The sequence below is a fragment of the Leptopilina heterotoma genome, unplaced genomic scaffold, assembly GCF_015476425.1.
Source record: "Leptopilina heterotoma isolate Lh14 unplaced genomic scaffold, ASM1547642v1 Lhet_369, whole genome shotgun sequence".
NCBI lineage: Eukaryota > Metazoa > Arthropoda > Insecta > Hymenoptera > Figitidae > Leptopilina > Leptopilina heterotoma.
The window spans coordinates 176,878-194,174 of NW_025111048.1; the positions used below are offsets into that span (position 1 = coordinate 176,878).

The following is a 17,297-nucleotide window of genomic DNA, read 5'->3' on the forward strand; positions in this document are numbered from 1 at the left end:
TGAATACTGAAAATATTGTTAAAAAATATGTAAAATTTTATTATAAACATTTAAAAATCAAAAAATTATAAATTAAGTTTTAAAGTCACTAAAATTCAGTAGAATTCGTGTAGAAAATCTATAGAATCGTTTTAGTGAAATTCTACAGAATATTCACTAGAATTTATATAGAATCACACTATAGAATGATTTTAGTAAAATTTTACATAACTGTTTCAGCTGGGAAGGTTTTCTATTTAAAAAAAACTAAATAAACGATAGTAAAAATCGATTGTGTTAAAAAATAAGATTTAAAAACTTAACAACCATGAACTTTTAAACTTCATGGAAAACATGAGAAAAATGAAGTTTTAAAAAAGCAATTTTTATTATCTTTTAGCATAAACGACAGATAATTGTAGGCATTGTAGGCCCTTTACAAGTACTTTCGAATATAAATAGACGAATTTGCCCTTTAACAATGTCAAACCACAAGAAAATATCACACTTACAACAGAATTTTTGTAAGACTACAAGAACAGAGTTGATTCTACTTGCAAACGGAACGGTTCATTTTTCGTTAAAGGATAAAAAAAATGATTAAGTTCATAAAAATTACATTTGGTGTTGTACTCTTTAGTGTAATTTGTCTTTGTGTGTCAGGAAGAAGCAATTACACTTCTGGATTAATAAGATACCTGAAAGGAAAATCTAAACTCCACCAGGTAATGTTTATAATTGATGATCAATTTCTTGCAAATGCAGAATCCAATACCAACGCACAACTTATTCATGATGTTTCTAAACACTTTCCAACATTGAGCATAAGTTCACGTGAAGCAAACGATCGTATGGAAAAATACTTTTCATTACATCTACAATTTCCTAGAAGAACGACGCTGTTTATTTTTATTCTCAATAGATCTGGAAAGGATACAAATCCTAATTTGAATGCTATGTTCGCTAAACTATTCAATCTTTCCCATGAACATTCTTTTCCAAAGTGCTTAATATATTTTAGTAATGTAACAAAGGCCTATTCTTACGACAATTTGCTAAAATCACTATGGCACTACGACATGCTAGACATTTCTGTACTGGAAAGTTTGGTTCAAAATCAAACATGGCAAACAGCGAATGCGACCACTATTCACAGAATCAATCTTTTTGCAAAGAAATATACAAAACAGAAAGTTAAGCCACAAACAAAATGGTTTCCAAACAAACTATTAAACCTTCACGGACAACGTATCAAATTATTAGTACCTTCCTTCAATGGTATGCTACACAAAAAAAAAATAATTGAATTGAGAAAATTCGGCACCTGTATTACGAAATCAATCCATTGTGGAATTGAATTACTAGTCACCGGTGGAACAATAGAAGCACGTTATCTACAAAAAGTTAACGCAGAAATGACTATAGACAAATTGCTATTAAATAAACAGAATAATAGTATTAATAGTTTACCAATGCGTATCTTGATGTATGGTACAGCAAAGGCAGTCATTCCAAATGTAAGAAGTAAAACTGGAAGTGTTGAAGTCTCTGAGGAATTGATTTACATGATATTTGCAACAACTGTTGTAATTGCTGTTCTTAGAATTGCAACTTGGTTCTTACGATTTGAAAGAAGCACTTGGAACACGTTCAGCATCAGTCAAATCATAATGGGAATGTCCGTAGTCAACGAACCAAGAAAATTAGCAGAGAGAATAGTTTTTGGTGCCTTCATGTTGAGTTGCATGGTCTACTCCGGTTACATGTTCTCAGTGATTTTGGACATCAATTTCAGAAAAGCACCACAAATTTCAACTCTCGAAGAACTAGCAAATTCGTCATTGACGCCAATGATCGCCCCCTTCATAAATGAGACAATGCTAAACAGTCCTCACGTTCATGTTCGAAAACTAGCATTCAAATCGGTTATCCGTCCTGGTAATGGACTTGGCTACGAATGTTTAAAATATTTGTTGAAGAACAGAAACGTTACATGTATATTGCTTGAGGCTGAAACTAATGTAGAAATGTTCAATACTAAATCACAAGATTTCAGATTTGAAATACTACAGGAGTCCATCGCGTTCTTTCCAATAACTTGGATTACAAGGACTTATTCACCTTTAAAAGATCGTTTTAACGAAATAATTTTAAAAGCCTTTGATCACGGTTTACTGCAAAAACTACTGTTTTCTGACTATGAGCTACAAAAAAAAGTAGTTCCAGCAACTCCAGAAATAATTGAAAAAGAAAAATTGCTGTTGGTACTCTTCTACGTCCTGACCATTGGATACACTTTGGCCATAATCGTTCTTTTAGCAGAAATTTTGTGCAATTTTATCAGCAACAAAGCACAGGTTTTCTTTATGCTCTCAAATTGAGATCTTTAACTCCATGTTAAGAAGTTGCATCGCAGCAATTCGATACAGCTAATTGTCTTAAATTGAGATTCGGGTAAATTTTTTAAACTTTTTTCAAAAAAAAGTGTGCCTGTAATTCGTGTAATATAAAAACCTAAATAAAAAAAGACTATTTTTCGGAATTAATCTTCCTGAAAATGAGTGCGAGAAAAAACTCTTGCTTTGCTTATGGAAGATTGTCAAGAATTTCTATATTCAACTTTCAACAAAATTAAATTGTTTTAAAAGTACACAGAAGATGCACATGCTGTAGATATTGAAAAATTTGTTAAATTAATTAATATCACTCATATAAAAACAAAAGGAAATTAAAAAGTGTTAAGTGAATAGCCCAGTTCCGTATATTGATTCCTATTCCAAACAAAACATTTTATTTGACATTAAGGGATGAAAGAAGGAATTTTACTTCAATATATAACATTTTTATTCTTTGATGATTAATGATAAAACAAAAGATTTTTAATATTCTGATCTGAAGAACATATTGAATTCAAGTAAAATAATTAAATAAATAAACGAAACAACTGTTCGTAATAAAAGAAATGTATTAATTGATGAAAATTTTTCATAGGTTAGAAAAAGCTTTACGAAAAAATTCCTTTATTTGGAACGAAAATTAGTTTCTCTAGAATGACGGAAATAATAATACAACTAAAAGCTTCCCTAATATAATGTAATCTATAGGTTTTTCATGTAAAGATTTTTTCCTTATTATAAATAACAGATTTTATTATAAATTATATTATTCTTTACTACTACACGTTTGTAGAATTAAATTTTATTACCTAAATATATGTCTGTAATAATCGATTGTGAAATAAAGTCTATAATTTAATTTAAAGAAAAGCCTATTGTATATCTATTATCTTGAAAATTTATTTTTTTTAATTTCCCAATAAGGTAAAAGGGGTAAAAGGCCTTATTATGAGACACACTGTCCCAAATTGTGATTTACATTAATTTATTGATTAGAAGGAATTAAATTCTGCAGTAAATGGTATGATATGAAATATACCTGAAATAACATGAGAAAAATATTAAAATAAGTGTTGACGAAAGATTAATTTTAATCAATAAATTATAGTGTATCATTAATTGGGACAGTGTCTCACAATAGGGCCCTTTACCCTAGATCTGACAAAAAATGATTTTTACTATTTCTAACAATAAAAGTAGTCAGATCAACATCTGATGAAAATTCAGTCTTACTACTAAAGAAATTAAAAGTAATGCAAAGAAGTCAATTTTTGGTTTTCATTAAAACTAAAACCAAAAGAAAGAAATTACATTTATCAAAAAGTTAATCTAAAATATGTAATTTAAAATATTGTTCACTACTTTTATGTCTTATTTGTATGAAAATATTTTAGATTGATAAAATTACCTATTTTAATCTAAGCAGTAGTATAGTGAACAATATTTTTAGTCAGACCTATTATAAAATTACACAAATTGTTAGTCTAACTAAAAATGATTATGATTTATTATTGACTTGCTTCTATTACTTCTAATCAATTGTTATTTATTCATTTTTGTAAAAAATGTTATAAACGAATGAAATTCAAAACTTTAAAGTAACTATTTGCAATTTTTTGTTATTACATCTTAAAATAGTTGCAGGAAATCTATAGGTTTTGGAATAGGTGCAGAAGGTTGTACATTATTACTATCGATTTTTGAAAAATCAATTAATATTGATTTCAAAATTACTTCAGCCACATAATTTCTTTATTTTACGTAAAAAAACATATTCCTTTATAAAAACAAAAACTAAAGAATCTTTTTAACAATTTGGGTTTTAAAACTTATTATAATTCTCGATAAAATTATATTCGACCAAGAACATAATTTATCAATGTTTTATAAGTAAATAAAATGATATAAAATGTATAAGAATGTGTCCCAGGAGAGCATGAGGACAACAAATGAAATTATATTAAGTGAGTATAACCATATATGTTTGCATAGTACCAAAAATTAATACAATAATCGTATTATAATTAATACAATGATACATAAAATAATATAATTCAAAATCAAACATAATAAAATTGCGAATAAAACAAAGAACAATGCTGTAACATAAAATTTAGTACATAAAATAGACAAGACAGTAAATTCAAGTGTCTTAGTAAATTAGGACATCTAAGTTCTCTTAAAGTGATCTCAGATCTAAAAAATAAGTTTATCAAATAAGTATTTTGGTTTTATTAATATTTATAATTACATACATTAAACTTCCAATGAATAATATACGTTTATTTTTCACATTAAGCCGCCCAAGTCTTTTCCGATAAGGAGTTATATACTCATCCCCCTTCAAATTAAAAATAAATCTTATGCATGGGTTGAGGAGCTTCTTAAGTTTATAATTCAATTCATCTGTCAGATTATTGTACACAGCACAGCAGTAATCAAAGTGAGTCAATATAAGTAAATAAACTAGTTAAATTTTTAAATCTACTGTAAGAGCTTTTCTATTGAACTTAAACTGTTGTAGTGTCGCATAAACACTTTTATGAATGTTACCAATATGTTTATCCCAGAATAAAGTAGTTCTAAAAATAACTCCTAGATTTTTAAAGGATTGAACATAGTGTTGTTGATCTTAACTGTGGGACAAGTATTTAAATTTAAACTATTTAGATTCCAAGTGAAACCAACAATCATTGAGTGAGTTTTGTTAAAATTTATTTTTAAGTGATTTGACTTCGTCTAAACTTGTACTGCCTTTACATCTTTTTCAATTAATGATTAATTTTCATTGAAATCATTGATACTGGTGTGTCTGTAAATCTGAAGATCATCAACATAGAACATATACTTGGAATGCTCATGAACACACCTTAAATCATCATTAAATAATAAAAATAGAAAGGACCCAACACAGAACCCTGTGGTACACCCGTTCCAATATTACCCGACTGAGATCTTACACCATTGGGTCCGATAACCGATTGACTTCTACCGGAAAGATAAGAACCAAAACATTTCAAAACTGAACTAGACAATCCAAATGATCCATCCGATTATCGACAGTCTCAAGTATATCATCAGAAACCTTCAACAAAAGAGTTTATGGACTTAATCCCTTTCCATAACCAGATTGAAATGGATCAAGAAAATTATTCAACTTAATATATTTAATCAACTGATTATATACTATTATTTTCAGTACCTTTGACAAAGAACAGAGAATTGCAATAGGTCGGTAGTTCTAAGGGTGCTGCGGGGTCCCCACTTTGTTAATAGGCTTAATAAGGGTTTTTCTCCCAATCATCAGGAAAGACTGAGGTTTGAAGAGACATATTAAAAAGATCAAGTATAAATGAGAATAGAGCTGACAAGGCTTTCACTACGACACATATAGAGATACCATCAGAACCCAGATCCATTTTTAGAGAGTAAGTGGCAAAAAAGTCGCATTTTTCTAAAAATAGTGAAAGAGTGATGATTTTTCTCATTTGGCTTTGCATTAAAGGATAAAAGAATTTTAAGATATTTTAAGAAATAATTCTTCTTTTGTATTTTTTATGGTTGCCCTGGTGATGACACAATTTCTATACATATAATTGCGAACCTAAAAATTCACCTGCCTTTATTATTTTACTTTTAAAATGATATTATCTATACTTAAGAAATGAAAGAAAAAGGTCAACTTTAATTGTAAAAAATAAAGATTTTTTTTGATAAGGTAAAAAGATATTTGTATATTTTTTTGAATTAACAATAATACACGATCGTAGAAAACGATTACGTTGAAATATAAGAAACTTGTATGATGGTAAATGATAAACAATTGTGAATTTTCAAACATTATGGAAAATATTGTAAAAATAATTTTTAAAAAAGCAATTTTGATTATCTTTCAGCATCAAATGACTAATAATTGTGAGTATTGTAGGCCCTGCACAAGTATGTGCAAACTTAAATAGACACTTTTGCCCTTCAACAATGTCAGACGACAAGAAAATTTCAAACCTACAACATCTTTTTTGTAAGACTACAAGAAGAGTTGATTCTTCTCATATAAATGGAACGGTTAATTTTTTGTTAAAGTATAAAAAAATGATGAAGTTCTTAAGAATTACATTTGGTGCTGTACTCTTTAGTGTAATAGTTCTGGCTGTGTCAGGAAGAAGCAATTACACTTCTGGATTAATAAGATACCTGAAAGGAAAATCTAAACTCCACCAGGTAATGTTTATAATTGATGATCAATTTCTTGCAAATGCAGAATCCAATACCAACGCACAACTTATTCATGATGTTTCTAAACACTTTCCATCATTGAGCATGAGTTCACGTGAAGCAAACGATGGTTTGGAAAAATACTTTTCATTACATCTACAATTTCCTAGAAGAACGACGCTGTTTATTTTTATTCTCAATAGATCTGGAAATGATACCAATCCTTATTTGATTGCTATGTTCGCTAAACTATTCAATCTCTCCTATGAACATTCATTCCCCAAGTGCCTAATATACTTCAGTAATGAAACAAAGGCTTATTCTTACGAAAAAATGCTAAAATCTCTATGGCACAAAGACATACTTGACATTTCTGTACTGGAAAGTTTGGTTCAAAATCAAACATGGCAAACAGCAGATGTGACCACTATTCACAGAATCAATCTTTTTGGAAAGAAATATACAAAACAGAAAGTTAAGCCACAAACAAAATGGTTTCCAAACAAACTATTAAACCTTCACGGACAACGTATAAAACTAATAATGCCTTTCTACAATGGTATGATACCCAGCAGAAGATTAATTGAATTGGGAAAATTTGGCACTTGTATTACGCAATCAATCGGTTGTAGAATTGAATTACTATCTACCAGTGAAAGATTACAATCATTTTATCTACAAAAAGTAAATGCAGAAATGACTATAGAGAGATTGATGTTAGAAGAACGGAATAATAGTATTAATAGTATACCAATGCGTATCTTGATGTATGGTACAGCAAAGGCAGTCATTCCAAATGTAAGAAGTAAAACTGGAAGTGTTGAAGTCTCTGAGGAATTGATTTACATGATATTTGCAACAGCTGTTGTAATTGCTGTTCTTAGAATTGCAACTTGGTTCTTACGATTTGAAAGAAGCACTTGGAACACGTTCAGCATCAGTCAAATCATAATGGGAATGTCCGTAGTCAACGAACCAAGAAAATTAGCAGAGAGGATAGTTTTTGGTGCCTTCATGTTGAGTTGCATGGTCTACTCCGGTTACTTGTTCTCAGTGATTTTGGACATTAATTTCCGAAAAGCACCACAAATTTCAACTCTCGAAGAACTAGCAAATTCGTCATTGACGCCAATGATCGCCCCCTTCATAAATAAGACAATGCTAAACAGTCCTCACGTTCATGTTCGAAAACTAGCATTCAAATCGGTTATCCGTCCTGGTAATGGACTTGGCTACGAATGTTTAAAATATTTGTTGAAGAACAGAAACGTTACATGTATATTGCTTGAGGCTGAAACTAATGTAGAAATGTTCAATACTAAATCACAAGATTTCAGATTTGAAATACTACAGGAGTCCATCGCGTTCTTTCCAATAACTTGGATTACAAGGACTTATTCACCTTTAAAAGATCGCTTTAACGAAATAATTTTGAAAGCCTTTGATCACGGTTTACTGCAAAAACTACTGTTTTCTGACTATGAGCTACAAAAAAAAGTAGTTCCAGCAACTCCAGAAATAATTGAAAAAGAAAAATTGCTGTTGGTTCTCTTCTACGTCCTGACCATTGGATACACTTTGGCCATAATCGTTCTTTTAGCAGAAATTTTGTGCAATTTTATCAGCAACAGAGCACAGGTTTTCTTTATGCTCTCAAATTGAGATCTTTAACTCCATGTTAAGAAGTTGCATGGCAGCAATTCGAGACAGCTAATTGTCTTAAATTGAGATTCGGGTAAATTTTTTAAACTTTTTTCAAAAAAAAGTGTGCCTGTAATTCGTGTAATATAAAAACCTAAATAAAAAAAGACTATTTTTCGGAATTAATCTTCCTGAAAATGAGTGCGAGAAAAAACTCTTGCTTTGCTTATGGAAGATTATCAAGAATTACTGTATTCAACTTTCAACAAAATTAAATTGTTTTAAAAGTACACAGAAGATGCACATGCTGTAGATATCGAAAAATTTGTTAAATTAATTAATATCACTCATATAAAAACAAAAGAAAATTAAAAAGTGTTAAGTGAATAGCCCAGTTTCGTGTAGTGTGGTTTAGTGAAAAAGTATTGATTCCTATTCCAAACAAAACATTTTATTTTACATTAAGGGATGAAAAAAGAAATTTTACTTCAATGTATAACATTTTTATTCTTTGATGATTAATGATAAAACAAAAGATTTTTAATGTTCTTACCTCAAGAACATATTGAATTCAAGTAAAATACTTAAATAAATAAACGAAACAATTGTTCGTAATAAATGAAATGTATTAATTAATGAACATTTTTTATAGTTTAGAAAAAGCTTTACGAAAAAATTCCTTTATTTGGAACGAACATTACTTTCTCTAGAATGACGGAAATAATAATGCAACTAAAAGCTTCTCTAATATAATGTAATCTATAGGTTTTTCATGTAAAGATTTTTTCCTTTTCATAAATAATAGAATTTATTATAAATTATATTATTTATCACTATTACACGTTTGTAGGGTTGAATTTTATTACTTTAATATATATGTCTGCAATAATTGATTGTCAAAATAAAGTTATAATTAAAGATTAGAATATTTGTTGCAAATTTCCTAATTAAATAATTTCATTTTTTTTTCAAAGAAAGTTTTATTTATAAAACCATTAAAAAAATCCACTGTTGAAAAAATGAACAATTTTGAAACACATATTAAACAAAATAGTTTGTTTAACAAATAATAATTTCAACAAAAAGAATTTCACTATACCAAAACTATTCAAAGGTTTATTTAAATGTGTTTTGATGATAAATTGAATATTATCTTCAAAATACAATTAAAATTATCCATTGACTAATTGATATAATAAATTTTAATAAAAATGAAATTATAGGTATTCTGTAATTTAATTAATTAAACAAATTAATTTTTGTCAAAGATTTTTCCTCACAAAAACTTTCACTAATAATAAAATACAACTGATAATTTTATTATCCAATTTAACTGAAAACTATTCCCTTGAATTAATTTATAATTGACTCTCCTCATTTAAATGGTACTTGATTCTCGGAAATTGGAAAGGAAATTGCGATTCTAGACTTCAATTTAATACGAAAGAAACTGAAGAATTATAATATTCATGAAAAGTTAATGATTCATTTCGATTGTTCGTTAATTTAAATTATTTAATTATTTAAAGAAGATATTATTCGGTAAGTAAACAAATAGCAAAAATCATTTAAAAATTGGTTTTTTTTATTAGTTTACATTAATTTGGTAAATTACCATTAATGTAATTAATTATAGAAAAAAATATTTTAAAATATATAATAGGAGAAATAAATGTAGAGACAAATGATGAAATTAAGAAAAGAATGTCAAAGTAATAAAATTGTCATTTGTGTTGTGTCACTATAATTTGTTAGTCAAAATTTCTGGATCATGAATTAGCCTAATTTACACTTGAATTACAATTCATGGTAATTTAAATATTTGATATGGCTTATTCACTTCTTTTGTAACAATTTCTTGAATAAAAAACTGTTACAGTAAAAATTTTAAATAATTTCATTTATAAGCATTTAAATAGTAATTTATGAAATTTTTAAATAATTTATAATAATTTTTAATAATTTATAATAATTTTTAATAATTTATAATAATTTATAATAATTTATATTACTTTTTCATAATTTATAATAATTTAGAAAAATAATCTATTATCTTTTGGTCAACGTCGTAAATTGATCGGTTGAAAGTTAAAAAAGTTGTAAATATTTTTAAAAAAGTCGAAAAAACAAAATTGAAAAAAATTAATTATTATTTATTTTTCCATTCATTAAAACAATTTTTCTCCGTGTTTGAAAATGTACAATAATAATAATAATTAAATTTAAGACTAAAAAAATGTAATTCAAATACAAAAATTAATTTTCATTCAGAGACGAATTTTTTTTTTTATAATAATATTCTTGTAAATTATTAACAATCGGACAATTAGGACATTTCATGAGAAATTGTGTACATTATCGAACATTGTGAATCTTTATATTCTGGATTTTTGTACAAATCGCAAATTGAATGTTGTTTCGTCAGGAATAATAATTGTGATTTTTCTTTTTTAATTCTCAATGGATTTTCATTTTTTTTCACATTTAAACAAATAGACTCATTTTTTGGATGAATTACTTTGGGAAGTTTAAATTTTAAAACATTATTTTTCAACGACAGTGGAATTTCGGATGTTGTTTTTAAATCTTCAAGTTTTACTTTTTGCTGATCGTCATAACATGACAAAAAATAATGTCCACGTTTTTGTTTCATTATTCCAAATTCAACGCATCTTTTAAGTGCAGCAACTATCTACGAAAAAAAATGTTTTATTGATAATAAGTAGTAAAATTTCATTACAATTAAATGTTTTGTTAAATTTTAATTAATTATTGTTATTAATATTTAATAATTGTTTGTTAAAACGATTTTTTGGAATTAATTAATAAAAAAAGGACTTATTAGATCTTTTTATATTATATTTATTTTTTTTATTTATTTATTTAATGAAAATAGTTCCAGGCCAAATGGAGTCGTTTATTGCATCCGAAGAATTAAATTACAGTTACAATTAATTAGTTGCTTGTTTAAAATTATTTCTAAAAATTATTAAATAAGTTTTTTTTTTTTTTGTTTAAATTAATAACCTTACAATTATTATTATAATTATTTGTAAAAAATAAATTTTATTCTAATTTTTAATTAAAAATAATAACAATAATACAAGTTTACCATTCTTTTCGGTGTTTTCTGCGGACTACACTTTGTAATAAAAGCAAATATTTTCCTAATCGTTGGTTTATCAGTTTTTTGTAAAATTTTTAAAGCAGCCATCACTAGAATTACGACACTTTCTCGACGAGTCATTTTGTAAATATTGTGAAAAAATTTTCAAATCTAAAAACAAAAATATTTTTTAATACATTTTTTTTTGGGAGTAATTAATGAAAAATTATACTTTTTTCCCACCTGAGAATATTTTTAATTTTTATTGACATTTTCTAATTAATAAACAAAAGAACAGTTGATAATAATATCGATTTTATAACATGAAGTCTGTTACTTTTTTTTATTAATGAAATAGATAATAAATTTACACTTAATTATAATCAGTATACATGGATTTAAAAACTTATTCAAGTGTTGATAATGAGGGAAAAAAATGTCAACGTATTATATTAGAATCGTTATCAATTTCCGTAGTTAAATTTCTCGACTTTACGCTTTTTGATTTATAAAATGTAAGAAATTAACATGTGGGGATATAGCTCAGTGGTAGAGCATTCGACTGCAGATCGAGAGGTCCCTGGTTCAAACCCGGGTGTCCCCTAAATTTTTTTTTCGAAGGGTTTTTTCCCCCTACAAACATTGAGAATTACGTAACGTGAAATTATTTTTTTCAAATATTTTACTATCAAGTTTGATTTTAACTGAGGATGAATAAACAAACGTTCTCTTGTTGAACTTTATTTTTTTTTCATTTAATTTCCTTAATTGTCATCATTATATTTTTCCTCGTACTCCTTATCAGTGCATTATATATACATTTGTCTCAATTGCACAGGTGATTATTATCATTTTTCGAATGTTTTAAAAAATAAAACAAATTTTATATACATGTGGGGATATAGCTCAGTGGTAGAGCATTCGACTGCAGATCGAGAGGTCCCTGGTTCAAACCCGGGTGTCCCCTAAATTTTTTTTTCTCTATTTTGCTAGTTTTTTTTCAATTGTTTCTTATGGTAATTTTCAATTTTTTTAACAATAAGAAAAAAAATAAGTGATTAATAAGAAAAAAAAGGGGACAACAAGAAAAAAGATATTTTGTCTTAAATTTTTGGTTTAAAATAAATTTTTCCTCCTTGGGACTTCTTATCGATAAATTAACACACACATTATCATTACACAGGTGATTATTGAAATTATTTTCTCGTTTTGAAAAATAAAAAATATTTTACATACATGTGGGGATATAGCTCAGTGGTAGAGCATTCGACTGCAGATCGAGAGGTCCCTGGTTCAAACCCGGGTGTCCCCTAAATTTTTTTTTCTCTATTTTTACGAATATTTCTTTGAGACATTTTTTTACCACTACTCTATAATTAATATTTATTCTATTTAATAGTAATAAAAATCCAATTTTTTCATTTTAGGATCAAAAATTACAAATCCGTTCCTTGACTGGCAATAATAAAAATTTATTTATAAAATTAAAATATAATTTAACGAGAAAGACTATTAAAAATATGTTACTTAAACTAGATGAGTTTCACTTGAACTCGATTTTGTTGCCCAAGGCAATATAAAAAAAAGGATATTAAATTATGTTAATTTTATACTGAGTGCACAATTATTACTATTTTACGACGTCTATTTTTGCCAGAAAGAGCTTCAAGGTAGTAATAGTTTGTTTTTTTTTCTCATTCAAGAATTATATGTCACGTAAACGTTTTTTTTTTTATTTTTCTATAAAGTTTAAAGACCCGCAAGTGTCTAATAATATTTCGAAACTCATATACAATGAGAGTGCACTCACTAGAAATCTTGAATTTTCAAGAGCTGAATCTAAGGTTTCCAGTTGGTTAAACGTCAAGAACCATAACTATTTTCATCAAAACGTACCTGAGAAACCTTGGAAACCATCGTGAAATTTGACTTTAGACTAAACTTGAGTTTACTTCGAGTGCAAAATGCTATTGCTAAATAGTTTATTTAGTATAATAAAGACACAGTTCTTGCACTATTTTGGAAGAAGTATTTTTAAAATTAATTGTATTTTTGATTATTATTTATCCTCGTCAAAGAATATAGTCTCTTTAAAAATAATAATATTTCTTTTTCATTTGAAAATCCTAAAGTTTATTGTCAAAATTTTCACTCAAAAAATAATTAGATACTCAAAAAAAATGTTCTATTGCATTTATTTACAAATATCTTCAATATTGTTAAATTATACAAAAACACCAATAACTTCATTTTCAAATAAATATTTAATTAAAATTAAGTTCATCATTTAAATTCAATTATTATTTTCTACAATTTTTTAAATAAAATTCTTCTTTAAATCAATTACTTTTAATAATTTATGATAAAGTTCTTTTGAGAATTTTCAAATTCTTATTTAAAAATTCAGTTTTGCAAAATTTTGATTATTCTGAAATTCTTCAATTAAATAAATATACATAAGAAAATAAAAAATTGAAATAATTTTAAAAAATTTCGATTAATCTTTTTAAAAAATAATTAGTTCCATAATAGAATTTTTAATTAAAATTATCAAAAATTCAAATTTTCAAAGATTTTAATTTCAAACATTATTATTGAATAATATAAAATAATTGAAAATTCAATTCAATAATTGAAAATTCAATTCAATAATTGAAAATTCAATTATTTCTAAAAATTGCAATGGTTAGTAAATTCTCCAAAATTCAATTATTATTTAAAACCAGTTTAACTGAAATTAATTTTTAAATCAATTTTTATCGGAAAATTCTACGAGAATTCAATTATTTAAATACAAACATAGATAACTTATTGAATAATTAAATTCTTATATTATAATTTTATCAACAAATTTTTAAATAATTGAATTCTTTCGACGAATTTTAATAAAATTTTTAAAAATATAAAAAAATCTTCAAAAAATTTATATTTTTTGATTAATATTGTATTAAAAATAATTGAAATACTGCAATGAGTTTTATTATTTATGAAATTGAATTATTGGGAAGAATTTTATAAAAAAGTTTCAAACAATTGGTTTTTTTTGGAAAAATTTATGGAAATTCTATTTTAAATAATTGAATTCCTGTAAAATTTTCATTATTTTAGAAAATAATTAAATATTCATTGAGAACTTTGTCAAAATTGTTTTTAAATAATTGAATTCTTTTGAGAAATTTTATTAAAATAATATCTAGATATTCACAAATTATTGAATTGAGAACAATTTTTGAAAATAATTTAAATTTTGCAATGAATTTTATTAAAATTTTTAAAAATAATTGAATTTTATTACTTTTGAAAATAATTGAATTCTTGTGATGAATATTATTATTTATAAAAATAATTGACTTCCTCCAAATGATTTTATTATTTATAAAAATTATTAAATCCCTGAAAAGAATTTTAAAATTTATGAAAATAATTTTGAATTACTGCGAAGAATTTAATGACAAATTTGTAAACATTTGAGTTTTTCCAAAAAATTTAGGCAAATTTTATTTTAAATAATTGAATTCTAGTGGAATTTTTATTTTTTTTGGAATTCATGTAGAATTTTATTAAAATTTTTGTATAATAATTGAATTCTTTCTTGGAAATTTTATTAAAATAGTAGAATATTGAAAATCATTTAATTAAGAAAAATTTTTGAAAATAATTGAATTTTATTTCTTTTGAAAATAATTGAATTCTTGTGATGAATATTATTATTATTATTTATGAAAATAATTGAATTTTACAATAAATTTTATAAAAATTCCTGAATATAATTGAATTTCGGCGAAGAATTTTGCAATATTTATAAAGATAATTAAAATGTTGACGAGAATTTAAAAAAAAAAATTTTAATTAATTAAATTTCTAGATTTTATAGCAGTATATGTCAGTTCTTCAATAGAATTTAATTATTTAAAAGGAAACTATTGTCAGAAATAGAAAAAACTCTAAAAACTAAAAATATTTTTTTTTCATAGCTTACCATTCTTTGCCCATAGTTTAAAAATATAAAAAAATAGTTTTTTTTCGAAGTTCGCCATTCTTTGCCCATAAAAAAATAAAAAAATTTTTTTCTTACTATGGTTCGCCATTTTTTGTCCATGGTTTAAGAATATAAAAAAACAGTTTTTTTTCTGATCAAATCGTATGCCCATCCTTCCTATTTGCAAAATTTATTTATAAAAAGTAACTTTGTAAGTTAGTTGCAAAATTCATGAAAAATAATTTTTTTTTTTGCATCTATGCAAAAACTTTTCGCCTGCAGTATTTTTAAAAAAATTTTAACTCTTTTGTCTTATAATGAAAGAGTTTTATTTTATTTTCGCCTTTTTTTGCTAATGAATTGCGGCTTTCTGTGAAAAATGTATTACTCTGAGTAATTAATTTTACTTTTTTTTTCTTTTTGAAAAGGACCACAAGCTGTTTAAATCGTTTGTGTGCGTGTTTATACCTTTCTTCTATCTTTTTCAATTTTCACTTTATTTGCTTCTCGTTTGTGCACTAGTTTTATACCATGGCGTTTTTTTTTTTTTTTTTGCAATTTTTTTTCTCCTCGTCTCTAAAACTATTCCGTCGTCTACTGCCTTTCATTTGCAGAAATCAATCGCTGTAAGCCACATCAATATTTGCTTTGAAACTTGAATCGTTAAATCTCCCGCGAGCTCTTTGAAAACGATTGAAAATATTTTTCTTGTCGCATTCTATTTTCCGCGGCGCTATCAAAAGTTTTATTATTTATATTCTTTTATGTATCAAAATACAGAGAATATTAAAAAATAGAAGAAATATTTTTTGTATTTCAAAAAAGAAGAAGAAAAAAAATCTTTACTTAAAAGTGCAGCATATATGCTGCACTTTTAAGTATAAAGATTTTTTTTATTTTATAATTAAATATTTAAAAGTAGTTAGTGGCGTAAAAATATTACCTAACATTTTAAATAATTTTTGTGGTAATAATAATAATAATAATAGTAATTTTTGTGATAATAAGTTTTGTTTTTTCATAAAACTAATTAGATAATGTTTTTACATTATCTTAATATTATGTTTGTAATTAATTTTGTTTAAGTGAAAAAAAGTAATTTTAATCAATTGGGATTAGTATCGAAGGGACGATTTAAAAAAGTTATAAAGCACTGCGCCTGGAAAATGACGAAACACCCAACATTACCGTACAGCTGGTTGAGGACATTCAGGCATCGTTGGCAGACCTCCAACACGAGTGGAAAAGCCAAATAAAACAAAGTAACAAATAACCAAACATAAAATTCTATTACGAATGTCATAGAAATTTTATTGTTTAAAATTTTACTTTTTAAATTTACTTTTTAAATTTACTTTTTAAATTTACTTTTTAAATTTACTATCATTGGTAAAATTTAAAACAATACAATTTTTTATAAAAAATAATTTTTTTTTGGTAAATTACAAACAAACACAGAGTTAATTACTAAATTGAAAGTGTAGATAGTGATTATTAACTTTCAATGCTTGTTTTTATCACAAAAAAAATTGAAGATGTAATCACATTTTTTAAAAAAATTATTGACAAATCGATAAGATCGCAGAATTAGCCGAATGGTGATAGATCCTCTCTTGGTATTATCTTCCTTTCTAGAAAATCAAACAAACGCTAATGAAAAAATTGTGTTTTTGAAATTTTTTTTATTGTTGAGATTACAATTCTTTATTTTTATTTCATAACCTCATAATAGAAATTTATCTAAGTGGGACATATGTGTCCCACTTAGAAAAATTTCTGTTATTCTTATAAAAAGCTACCAATTAATTTGCGGTAAATTTTTTTCTATGTTGTTGTCGGCACGGCAACTTTAAGATCTTCCTTTTGGTCCATCAATAACCACTTAGAAAATTAAAATTTTCACAAAGTGCAACAAATCACAATTTTAAAATCATTCTCCTTTTCTATTTGACGAAAATTCTCCTATACTTTTAATATTCAA

General features: G+C 25.7%; 1 protein-coding gene and 3 non-coding genes across 4 annotated transcripts; 3 read left to right on the plus strand and 1 right to left on the minus strand.

The window, feature by feature from the left end:
• Positions 1 to 10,557: 10,557 nt before the first annotated feature.
• LOC122505798 lies at positions 10,558 to 11,613 on the minus strand. The gene is made up of 3 exons (XM_043617639.1): positions 11,581 to 11,613; positions 11,344 to 11,508; positions 10,558 to 10,923 (listed from the first exon to the last, which is right to left on the minus strand). Exons 2-3 carry the CDS (start codon positions 11,476 to 11,478, stop codon positions 10,558 to 10,560), a joined length of 501 nt encoding a protein of 166 aa, XP_043473574.1. The 5' UTR covers positions 11,479 to 11,508; positions 11,581 to 11,613.
• Positions 11,614 to 11,869: 256 nt separating this feature from the next.
• Trnac-gca lies at positions 11,870 to 11,941 on the plus strand. The gene has a single exon. It is a non-coding gene; the product is annotated as a tRNA-Cys (tRNA).
• A 291-nt stretch (positions 11,942 to 12,232) lies between these two features.
• Trnac-gca lies at positions 12,233 to 12,304 on the plus strand. Its single transcript has one exon. It is a non-coding gene; the product is annotated as a tRNA-Cys (tRNA).
• Positions 12,305 to 12,577: 273 nt separating this feature from the next.
• On the plus strand, positions 12,578 to 12,649 carry Trnac-gca. Its single transcript has one exon. It is a non-coding gene; the product is annotated as a tRNA-Cys (tRNA).
• Positions 12,650 to 17,297: the final 4,648 nt, after the last annotated feature.